The sequence below is a fragment of the Puma concolor genome, chromosome B1 (genome assembly GCF_028749965.1).
Source record: "Puma concolor isolate L17-30 chromosome B1, mPumCon1.1.hap2, whole genome shotgun sequence".
NCBI lineage: Eukaryota > Metazoa > Chordata > Mammalia > Carnivora > Felidae > Puma > Puma concolor.
In genome coordinates, this window is record NC_141670.1 from 133,453,683 (window position 1) to 133,466,233 (window position 12,551).

The 12,551-nt window shown below is 35.1% G+C and overlaps 1 protein-coding gene across 8 annotated transcripts in view; it reads left to right on the plus strand.

Moving 5' to 3' along the window:
• FAM13A (family with sequence similarity 13 member A) overlaps positions 1-12,551 on the plus strand; it is a 348,053-nt gene that overhangs the window by 46,804 nt on the left and 288,698 nt on the right. For all 8 annotated transcript variants that reach the window (XM_086704590.1, XM_086704594.1, XM_086704588.1 and 5 more), the window contains exon 4: positions 6,417-6,594. In XM_086704590.1, the coding sequence (XP_086560716.1) occupies positions 6,417-6,594 (178 nt within the window). The remainder of the gene's footprint in view (positions 1-6,416; positions 6,595-12,551) is intronic.

The following is a 12,551-nucleotide window of genomic DNA, read 5'->3' on the forward strand; positions in this document are numbered from 1 at the left end:
AAATCTACCAATTCCAGTAACCAGAAAATATAATTATGTTGTTTAGATAAGCTTCTCGCCACACTAAAGAAGTGATTCCATTCCTGGGGTATGAAATGCAAGGGTAAAACCCAGTGTATTCCAATGTAGCTGGCGTTTTATGATTCTTTTTCCTATTGTTTACAAATGCATATTTAGAAAGAAATATAACTTCTGTTTTGTTCTCACGTATTCTGCAAAGCATTTTGTGCCTAGACATTCATGTAGGCTTTTATTAAAATGCTCCTCCCATACGCCTCAGGACCTAAGAAGCTATAATGTATCATAAATGAATTAAGACTACCCCCCGCCCCCTAATACTCAGCAATTTTGCTATTTCATTTGCTGATTCAGGAAACTTTTGTTAAACATTTACATGTATGAGACAGTGTGGTAGTTGCTCTGTAACAGTGATAACAACTATATCTAAGTTTGTTAGTGCACACTGATCAGATCATATGCTCTGAGGTCCTACTGCCATACCTGATTTATAGCTTGGCTACTTGGTACTGTGTGAACATGGACAAGTTAATCTCTGTTTCAGTCTCATTCTAACTGGAGATATATTAGGCTCCTATTCCTGCTGTGACAGATTTCTGCAAATTGAGTGGCTTAAAACCACACAAATTACCTCACTGTTGTGTGGGTAAGAAGTCTGTGAGCCCAGCTGGAGTCTCTGCTCCAGGTTCACAAGGCCAAACCCAGATGTCACTCAGCCTGGGTTCTTATCTGAAGGTTCCAGGGGAGAAGCTGCTTCCAGGCTCATTTGGAACCTTGGCACTTTTCCATTTCATGCAGTCGTAAGGCCAAGATCCCTGTTTTCTTGCTGGTTTCTTCTTGGCTTCCACATGCTCAGGCTTGTGACCTTTCCTCATCTTCAAAATCAGCAACACTTATTATTGTTCTAACAGATTAGCAAGTTTTCATGAATCCTTTGTGAGGCTTAATGAGGAAATAAAAAGCTACTTCGATAAATCTGGCGCCATGAGGCTAAATATTTTGGTTCTTTTAATGGCTGACCTTCTCGTGGCTCTGAGATATATCGTGGTAGAGATTAGCAGTTTGCTCTTTTTATTGTTGTTGTTGTTTTTTTCTCCTTGAGCCTAAGGCTGTAAGTAGAGTATAACTTCATGGTCATTGAAAACTCAAAGCACGTGACAAACACCAGGATGAATGTCCAGATTAGAGTTAAGTGCCATCCCGTGGTATAGGTTCAGCATTACTGATTATGATCATAATCTTTTTTTAATGAGAACAAATACTGGCCACGTGGTTCAATGTTTGCTACTTAATCTGAAAAGTTTTTATGGTACAGTCTTTAAGTGCTGAGTAGTTTCCTCTGTATACTATATATACTGTGCTCATTGTGCAGTTGTTTTTTAGCTTGAGAAATGGTTCAAATTTAGCCAACAGCAAATGCAAACTTTCAGGAAAACTTGTATAATTTGAAGTGACTCTTTAATACAGAAAGTTCTTGTCCTATGAAAAGATTAATGTCAAGGAAAATGATGACTATTTCAATTATTAACCACTATTCCATCTGCAAAGTTTTCTTAAGCCTTTTGCCTCATGAATTATAACATACTCTAATTCTTATTCCAGTTTAATTCTAGAGATAACTACAAGTTTAAACAGTTAAAATATTTCAGTACAACTGCAGAGGTGCGTTTCACTTCTTCTTGTGTGGAATTTCATTGCTGAGTGTCCTTACCCTTTGACCATCAAATGACACTTTTGTTATCATTTGGATCCTCTGTGATCCCCTTCCTACTCAACACTTCAATCCAGCTGGTTGTATAAATGGACTAAATTATTCCACATTTCTTCAAAATTTGGAATATATATGTCTTTTTATTTCTATACTAGTTTGTCTTACTCTCTGTATCTTAAAGCATCATTCTATTTAAACTATTTCTTTATCACTTTTTATATGCAAGGCATTGAGGGAATTTAAAAGATGTTTACACCTCAGCCTCCAACTCTGAATGAGCTTACATCTGCTGGTTTGCGAATTTTTTACATTAACCGACAATAAACATCAAATACTTTCTCAATGAGGCCTTGCTGACAAAGCGTGTATATAATTGTAATTACCACCATCACCCCGGGGCCAGGACTCTGAATTCCCTCTATCCCTATTACTGTAGTTACTGTTCAGTGTCACACCTACTAGAACTTAAGTTCCCTGAGGGCAGGGGTTTCTGCTGTGTTTGCTGATGTATCCTAAACGCTTAGAATTGTGCCAGACACAGAATAGCCATCCAGTAAATATTTGTTGAATGATTGAATGTGTATTCCATTCATGTATTTTTCACATAGAAAACAAAGAACTTGCATATATAAAACAAACAAGATACAAACTATATCCAGAATTGGCCATGTCTTGCCATCCCACTGCTATCAACGTGCTCCAGGCCAACCAGCCTCTCTCTCAGTCAGGGACTGTGGAGTCTCCCAGCTCAGCTGCCCGCTTTCCATTGCCTCTACTGACCCCCACCCCCCACAGTCCAGACTCAGCACAGCAACCAGGGTGGTCCTCTTAAATGCAGCCTCCTCACAGCTCAAAACTCTCACTCAGGGTTGCAGGGGAGCATGGTTTATAATAAGACTGTAATGATCTTCCCTGGCTCTTTCTCCCTCCCCCCCCAGCCCCCACCGCACTGTCTCCTGATTTCATTTCCTGCCACCCTCCCAAACTTGGCCTTTGCCGTTGCCATTACTACTGTTTAACATACAATTCTCTGTTTCCTTCAGCTCTCTGCTCAGTCACCATATCAGAGTGGCCTTCCCTGATCATGCTGAATGAAATAACATTCCCTCCCTGTGTCACTCCACTTTATTCTCCCTTATTCTGCTTTATATTTCTTCAGAGCACTGATGTTACCACTCACATATATACAGTTAGACTGTCTGTCTCTCCCATTAGAATATAACTTTCATAAAAGCATGAAGTTTGTTTACTGTATGCCTAGCATTAGAGAATGCCAGATGCACAAAGCATGTGCTAAGTATCACAAATAATATATGAATAAATGTGCATGAAAATGGAAACATTGCTCACTTTTTTTTTATGTGAGACCTTGAGGAAGCCATTGTAATTACCAATATTAATGCAAGAGTATGAATGACAAGGCAATGTTTATTATATTTACGTATCAGCACATCAAAGAATAATGCAAGCAATAGTAATTACTATGAACTTTTTCTCTCAGGCATCAAAAGGCACATTTGCACCAATACTGCCAACTGCCCAGTGATGCTATGCTGGGCATACTTCTACAAGGCTCCCCTAAAGGTGTTGAACAATTATTCTCACGTATAAGAAATCTTGTCTGTAAGATTACTTCAGGCTGGCTATAGCAGTGATACTTACCACGTTTCTAGAAACAGTGCTAATTACAGAGTCCTAGTATGTTAGCACGTGCTTAGTAGGGAAAGAGGTGACAAATGTTACGCTAATAAATTAAGATCTTTACGGCAGTGTCAGTATGTCTGAACAGAGGAAGTAAATTATGAGTATTCAGGGTTCAAATTCAGTGTGTTGCCATTCAAGCCTGTGAAGGAGAGGACACTCACATACTCGCCCAGTGAGTGAATCACTGAGTCATAGGAAACAAATGCTTTGGGGTAGGAAAAACGTACAAGATACTTTCTCCTCAACTGCTTTTTCTCTTTCAGAACAGATTTAGTGATTCTTCCATTCATGCCATAAAGGAATTAGGTTGTGTGTGTTTGTCTCCCTTCCCATTACTTGTCAGTTTTACTTCTGGGAAAATTATCTATTGTATTTCAAAACTTGGAAGTAAATGATGGAAGTGCTCCTTCTCTTTGAAAGATGTTATTGTCATAAACTCATAACTGTTTTCAATATTTGTTTTATTTAACCTGGTGTCTTCACACATCGTCTAACTTAGGATCTGAAGTTTCATCTCAGAGCCAGAAGGCTAATGGCCCATTATCAAGGCTGTTAGAATGTTGTTGCTTGTATTCCTAAATACTGGAATTAAACCACAATTTTAGGCAGACAGTACACACCCATGCAAACATCCAGATTCACTCTGGATTAGTCACTGTAAGAAAATAAAAAGGGCAAAATCGAATTCATTTTCTTGTAGTTCATATTTTTATAACACAAAGGGCTGAGAAATGTGTAGTTTTCAATTAGTTTTTAATCACTCCAAACTTAATTATTTCCATTTCTTACCTAGTCAAGATCATAATACAGTGGGAAACAATGCCATCATAAGCAACATACCACATGGTTTTATGGAGTATCAAAGTATTTAAATATGATTTCTTTCTGTTTTTAAAGTAAATAAAATTTTCTAATATCAAGAAAACTATTTATACATTGTATACATTATTGGATCACATCATTTGTGGTCAGTGAGAAATCAGTATTCCAGTCATAAAGGGAATGTTCTCCAAAGCGATTTTTTTTTTTGAACGTTTATTTATTTTTGGGACAGAGAGAGACAGAGCATGAATGGGCGAGGGGCAGAGAGAGAGGGAGACACAGAATCGGAAACAGGCTCCAGGCTCTGAGCCATCAGCCCAGAGCCTGACGCGGGGCTCGAACTCACGGACCGCGAGATCGTGACCTGGCTGAAGTCGGATGCTTAACCGACTGCGCCACCCAGGTGCCCCCAAAGCGATTTTAACAAAGATTGAAGTCTGTACATTTTTGGCATTGCTATTTTTTGGCAGCATCCCGTATTCTAACATTTATAAAGGTGAAATGGGCTCATTATATTAAAAGACATGTCATTAAAACCTCAGTTCTCATAAAACCAAATTAGTGACGGTGAAGTAAAAGAAGTTGCTCTGTTTAACAAATAGTTACATAGCACTTACTGTGTGTCAGCCTCTCTGTTTTAAGTACTTTGCAACTGTTAACTAGAATTTAAATAAAAACTTGAAAAATATTAAGTACTTTCCAACTTTAAACTCATCCAGTCCTCATCACAACCCAATGAGGTAGTTAATATTCCCATTTATAAATGAGTTTAGTATATTTATAAATAAGTCTAGTATCGAGTCTAAGTTCACACAGGTAGCAAGTGCCAGAAGGAGGATTCTAATCCAGGAAGTGACTCCTGACCTTCCTAATCCTAGCACTGCAGCCACTCAGCAGCACTTTCTGTGACTTTCTGCGTGTTCTCTAGGTTTTCACTCCTTCAGTGGCATCATGTTATGCATGCATTTTGTAACACTGACTAATCCTCTTCCACTGAAACACATTTGCCTCACTTTGCTGTTTCTTAACACTTGACTGGCTAAAAGTAGCTGACCTATCTAAGTTAAGGAATCCAGTGTATGTTAGTTATAACGGGATTAAGTTTTCATTGTCTTAGACATGTGCCTAAAAGGATGGATTATGATTATTCCCCTAAAGTATTTGCTATAAAAGATTTATATTTGCCTCTGAAAGAAAATAGTATACAAAATTTTTTAAGATAACTTTTCTGTATTTAATATTGACAAATTACATAAATCTTTGAGAATTGAGGGAAACTTTTCATATATGTGTCTGAATTTTGGCTCACTGTAAGATATTTTTGGCTTTATATAGGTTAGTAGGCTTTGTATAAAAAGCACATATCAAATTCTAAATTCTGTGACATGGGAGAGAGAAAAAGCTATGTAGAAATTGATAGTTTCCTTCAGTTTTCTCCGGGGCGCCTGATGGCCCAGTCAGTTGAGCTTCTGTCTCTTGATTTTGGCTCAGGTCATAAATTCCAGGATCGTGGGATAGAGCCCTGTGTCAGGTTCCATGCTGAGTGTGGAGTCTGTTTGAGATTCTCTCTCTCCCTCTTCCTCTGCCCCTTCGCCATGCTTGCTTTCTCACTCTCTCAAAAATTAATTAAATACATACGTACGTACATACATACATACATACAGTACATGCCTAAATAGGATTATAGATCATTTAAAAAAAATAGCTTCCTTCAGTTTTCTCTATCTAGATTCCTGATCACTAGTTTAGTTTTGTTCATGGTGACCTAGAAATGTCTCCTGTATTAAATCTTATTCAACCAAGAGATTCTTGTTTTTAACAAACTTGAAGACCTTAATCAAATGGATAAAAATTCAGTCTTAATTTTGGGTAAGGAACACACAGAAGTGAAATATGAACCCATTTAATGCACTAAGTAAAGCTCATGATTTTCAGAGTGTCTTGAATAAGTTAGTAAATCTTTAACATCAAGGAAAGTTAAATATTCAACAATCAAAGAAAAAGCAAAACTGCCCCCCCCACCTTTTGATGGCCTTAATATTTAAGTCTTCAGGAATTTTTTCCTGAATAAAATGTTAGACTTTATTATGCCTCTGTGTTTTTGTTGTTACTATGAAATATGCCTGAGAGCATTTTTTTTTTTTATTCTTTTTCTTTCCAGATGACAGAAATGATGCTCAGGACAGTAGCTTAAGAGCATTAATAAAAGAGCTGCCAGACGTCCACTACTGCCTCCTCAAGTACCTATGCCAGTTCTTGACAGAAGTGGCCAAGCACCATGTGCAGAATCGCATGAATGTTCACAATCTCGCCACTGTATTTGGGCCAAATTGCTTTCAGTAAGTTAATGGAGCTTTGCTGTTAATATTATCACATACTACTTTTTCCCTTTGTTACTGCCTGAAATTATTTGGGATGTAGAGTCATATTTCAGACTGAAAAGTCAACCAGTTTATGTTGGGGAAGTTCTATCTTGCTATTGGGCATTTTAGCCTTGTTTTTCATCCCAATTTTGAAGAAGGCAAATATGCCTTTCATGAAACCATAATTTGTAATATTTCAAACAACTGCCTTTAAAATTCTGGAAATACATTTTACTTTTGCTAAAAAAAGGGCATTTAAAAATTCTAATCTGAAACATTGATTAGCAGAAAGGGAAGGAGTATAATATAGTGCATAATTTTTTAATGTGGTAGTTAAAATCATTGCTAATAAATGAAAAAATTCAAGCTCAATATGTCAGTGACAGAAAAATGTAACCTCAACTACATTTGTTTTCTAAGAATAAACTAGACTAGAAATAAAGTAGTCTCCTTGGTGGCTGCTATAGCACTGGCCATAAAAATTTTTGTAAAACTTCATGTTTTCTTTTCCCTGTTATTCCTTAAAGGTATTTCATTGTTGATATGTAAAATATGATGTTGCAATCCAGGGACTTTGCTTTTAACTCTCCTATTAATTAATCTATTAATCCCCACTCATATCAAACACATTTCTTCTAGTAATAAGAACAAAGAACGCTCCCGCTTTTAAAGCCGTCAGAAATTCTCAGCAATTTTTTTAATAGTGTATTTGTTTATATACTCAGCTAAGCTCATTCAGCAGCCCAGAACTAGGAATAGTACAATCCTCAGAATGACTGTCCAAATATAAACTCTGGCTTAGATCATAGTGACTCCAGGGTTCCGGGACATTCACAGCCTACTCTGGTGAGATGTTCTACCTTAATAACTATCCCCATTGTAATCTTAGAGATTTAAGTTTTAAGTAATAGCATTTCATAGGATATGTTAGGGTTTTATGAATAAATATCTCACACATAGCCTCTACTAATTTCTTACTCAAGAGCTTTGTATTAGGCTGTATTTATTTTTACTCCTATCTTCAAAATAAACCTTTGTTTAGTGACCTACATGTAAGAAATAGAGATAACTAGAAAAGTGTTCAATAATTTTGAAACCCTAAATTCTAGAAGAGGTGAAAATGATTTTGTAAGTAGAGTGATCATTTTATAACTCACAGATCCATACCTCATTGCTGACTTACTGGATTGGGCTTGATCTGGAATTTCTGGTAACTTGCTTCAATTAGTCAATCGAAAATATCAAGTAATGAGTTTTTATAGGCTCTACTGATTAGTATAGCTTTTATCCTTTTTGATGGTAAAATACACTAACAAAATTTACCATTTTACTATTTTTAAGTGTATAGTTCAACAGCATTAAGTATATGTACTTTGTTGTGATCTACTTGGTATGTGTGTCTAAACTTACAGTTCTGGAAGTCACTACTAGGTCCTTTTCACACTGAAATAGAGTATAATTCTTACAACAGATAACTGTTTATTGAACTTCTTACCAAGTACTGTACTGTCTCCTATATCTGATTGATTCTAAAGAGGCAGAAGTGGCTTATGTTGTCTTTGAAGTTCCTCTGTCCAAGTTAAGGAAAAGTAGACATTTCAACTTTTGACCACACTTAGTCCATTCATGTTACAAAGATGATCAGTGGAATGCTGAGATTCAAGGATAATTCTTACCAAGACCCACTAAAAGGCAAACAAAGGAAATGCTTTTCTTAATACCTAAGGTGAATACCTTGTCTAGTCGATAGATGAGGAAGATTTTTTTTTAATAAAGAAACATCTTCATGAAATAATGTTAACTTTTGAAAGAACATAAAATTTTAGATATAAAAAGATAACTGGCTATGAAATATATAATTATAAAATGGAAGAAAATGCACTAACAGCAGATGAATGTTTGGTGCTCTGTATTCTGGATTTCTGGGTGACTCTTAAATTATAGGTTTTCAATATGTAATCCTAGTTACAGGTTTATTAAATTTAGATGATCATGTAATATTATCATTATAAATACTCAAACAACATAGAAAGTATATAGGATACAAATGAAGTCTCTATCATAAGTCTCCGCCATTAGTACCTCCCATGCCAACCTCTCCTTCCTAGAGATAAAAATCCATAGCCAGTAGGTATATATCCTTCCATCCTTATGTCTGAACACAGCCATAAAACTTTAATTTTTAAATATAAGTCTTATAATGATGCATATGAAGCTTGATTGCTCTTACTAGTATCACTGGAACTTTTAATATCACTCTACTTACATACGTTGTTCTTTAACTATTGAATACTAGGAATTTCCTCTAGCCTGATTAATTTTCCCTCTACTGATAAGCACTTAGTGTCAATTCTTTTACATGAAAATAATGTTGCAGTGAATATATTAAGTGTTTTAATTCCTTATGTACATCTGCAACTATTTCTATAGAAAAGGTAACCTAGAAGTGGAACTGCTTGGCTGAGTATACACATTTTAAAGTTAATATGTGGTGCCCTTAATGAAGCTGTAACAATTTATGATTCTACCATTGGTGTTTAAGAATACTTGTTTCCCTCTAACCTTGCTATGCTGAATGTTAACACATAATTCAGTACTTGTTGATCTAATGGGAAAAAAGGATATCCTAATTATTTGTGAAGTTGAGTATATTTTAGATTTAGGTGGTAGGTGGCATTAGTATTTGTGTTTCACTGTAGTTTGTGTCTGTCTTGTGCTTTTAATTTTTTTAGTTGTGGCTCTTGTTGCTTTGTAGGAGTCCCTTAGGTTTTCTAAAAACTAATCCTTATTTAGAAAAAAAAAATTACAAAAATTCTTTTTGATTGTTTGCCTTTTAGCTTTATGGCGATTTATATATTAAATTAAAAAAATTTTTAATTAACTTTTCAACTCTTCCTCTTTTTGTTGACATTTGTATCTTAATAAATCTGAATACTGTTTCTTGCTTAATATTACATTAATAACAGAGGTATTACATTACATATTTTTCTTTTGTTATATTTATAGCTTTTTTATGATTACCTTTTCACTTTTATCTAGAATTTCTTTTTTATATGGCATGTGTCATGTATAGATCCAGTTTGATTTTTCTTCAAATAGTTGTTGCCAAATTATACACTGAGTAGCATATCTCTTTCCTAATTTACATTGCCAACTCTATCACATATTAACTTCCCACATGAGTGGGAATACATGAATACTGTATACATGTTTGTTTCTCGTTTTTGTATGGCTCCTTCTTGTCCTCTATTTTTCTATTATATTTGCTCTTTCAGAGGAATTTTGGAATCTCCCTGGTAAGTGGTATCTCATTGTTTTGATTTGCATTTCCCTGATGTTGAATATCTTTTAATGTGCTTATTGGCTATTGTTATTTATTTGGAGGAATGTGTGTTCAGATGCTCTACACATATTTTAATCATATTGCCTTTATTGTTAAGAGTCTTACATGTATTAAGAGTCTTATATGTATTTTGGATATAAACCCCTTAGTAAATACAGGATATGCAAATATTTTCTCTCCTTCTGTGAGTTACTTTTCATTTCCTTTTAAAAAATTTTTAATTCCAGTATAGTTAACATACAGTGTTATATTAGTTTCAGGTGTACACTATAGTGACTCAGTAATTCTGTATGTTACTCAGTGCTCATCAAGAAAAGTGTATTTTTAATCCTCCTCACTTATTTCACCCATTCCCCCACCTACTTCCCCACTGGTAACCATCTGTCCTCTACAATTAAGAGTCTGTTTGTTTGTCTGTCTTTTTTTCCTTTGTTCTTTTACTTTCTCAAATTCCACATATGAGTGAAATAATATGTTATTTGTATATATATGTATATGTATTTTTATGGCTGAATAATATTCCGTCATTCATCTATCAGTGGACGCAGGTTTCTTCCTTATTTTGGCTATTGTAAATAATGCTGCAATAAATGTAGGGGTGCATATATCCCTTTGAATTAGTATTTCATATTCTTCAGGTAAATACCCAGTAGTGCAATTACTGGATCATAGGGTAGTTCTATTTTTAATTTTTTGAGGAACTTCCATATTGTCTTTTAATTTTTTGAGGAACTTCCATATGTACGTATATATATTTTTATGGCTGAATAATATTCCGTCATTCATCTATCAATGGACTCAGGCTTCTTCCTTATTTTGGCTATTATAAATAATGCTGCAATAAACGTAGGGGTGCATATATCCCTTTGAATTAATGTTTCATATTCTTCAGGTAAATACCCAGTAGTGCAATTACTGGATCATAGGGTAGTTTTATTTTTAATTTTTTGAGGAACTTCCATACTGTACCAGTTTGCATTCCCACCAACGGTGCACAAGTGTTCCTTTTTCTTCACATCCTCAGGAAAAACCTGAGGTTTTTCCTTGATGATGAGTGATGTTGAACATCATGTCTTCTTTGGAGAAATGTCTGTTCATGTCTTCTCCCCATTTTTTAATTGGGTTATTTGGTTTTGGGGTGTTGAGTTGTTTGTATCAGTTCTCTCTATATTTTGGATACTAACCCTTTATCAGATATGTCATTTGTAAACATCTCCTATGCCATAGGTTTCCTTTTAGTTTCATTCGTTGTCTTCTTTGCTATGCAGAAGATTTTTATTTTGATGTAGTCCCAATGGTTTATTTTTGCCTTTGTTTCCCTTGCTTCAGGAGACCTATCTAGAAAGATGTTCCGAGGATCAATGTCAGAGAAATTGTTGCCTGTGCTTTTTTCTAGAATTTTTATGTTTTCAGGTCTCATATTTTGGTTCTTAATGCATTTTAAGTTTATTTGTGTATATCTTTAAGAAAGGGGTCTCGTTTCATTCCTTTGCATGTAGCTGTCCAGTTTTCCTAACACCATTTGTTGAAGAAACTGTCTTCTTGCCGTTGGATATTCTTTACAGCTTTGTTGAAGATTAATTGACCATATAAATGTGGGTTTACTTCTGGGCTTTCTATTTTGGTTCCACTGATCTGTGTATCTATTTTTGTGCCAGTATCATACTGTTTTGATTACTACGGCTTCGTGGTATAACTCAAACTCTCGAATTGTGACTTTGTTATTCTTTTTCAAGATTTCTTTGGCTATCTGGTGTCTTTTGTGGTTCCATACAAATTTTAGGATTGTTGGTTTTACTTCTGTGAAAAGTGCTGTTGGTATTTCAATTGGGATTGCATTGAATCTGTTGATTGCTTTGGGTAGTATGGACAGTTAACAATATTTGTTCTTCCAATCCATGAGCATGGAATGTCTTTCCATTTGTGTCATCTTCACTTTCTTTTCATCAGTGTTTTACAGTTTTCAGAGCATACGGTTTTACAGGTCTTTCACTTCATTAAGTTTATTCCTAGATATTTTATTATTTTTGGTTCAATTATAAATAGGATTTTTTTCTCAGTTTCTCTTTCTGCTATTTCATTATTAGTGTATAGAAATGGAACATATTTTTGTACATTGATTCTTGTATCCTATGACCTTACTGAATTCATTTATCAGTTCTAGCAGTTTTTTGGCAGAGTCTTTAGAGTTTCTTCTATATAGTGTCATGTCATCTGCAAATAGTGAAAGTTTAACTTCTTGCTTACTAACTTGGATGCCTTTTATTTCGTTTTCTTGTTTGATTGTTCTGTCTGGGAATTCCAGTATTTGAATAGAAATGATGAGAGTGGACATCCTTGTCTTTTTCCTGACCTTAGGAGAAAGGCTCTCAGTTTTTCCCCATTGAGTATGTTGTTAGCTGTGGGTTTTTCATATACAACCTTTATTATGTGGAGGTATGTTCCCTCCAAACATACTTTGTTGAGGTTTTTTTCCTGAGTGGTTGTTGTACTTTATCCAGTGCTTTTTCTGTATCTATTGAAATGATCCTATGGTTTTTATCCTTTCTCTTATTGCTGTGATGTGTCTCACTGGTTGATTTGTGAATAC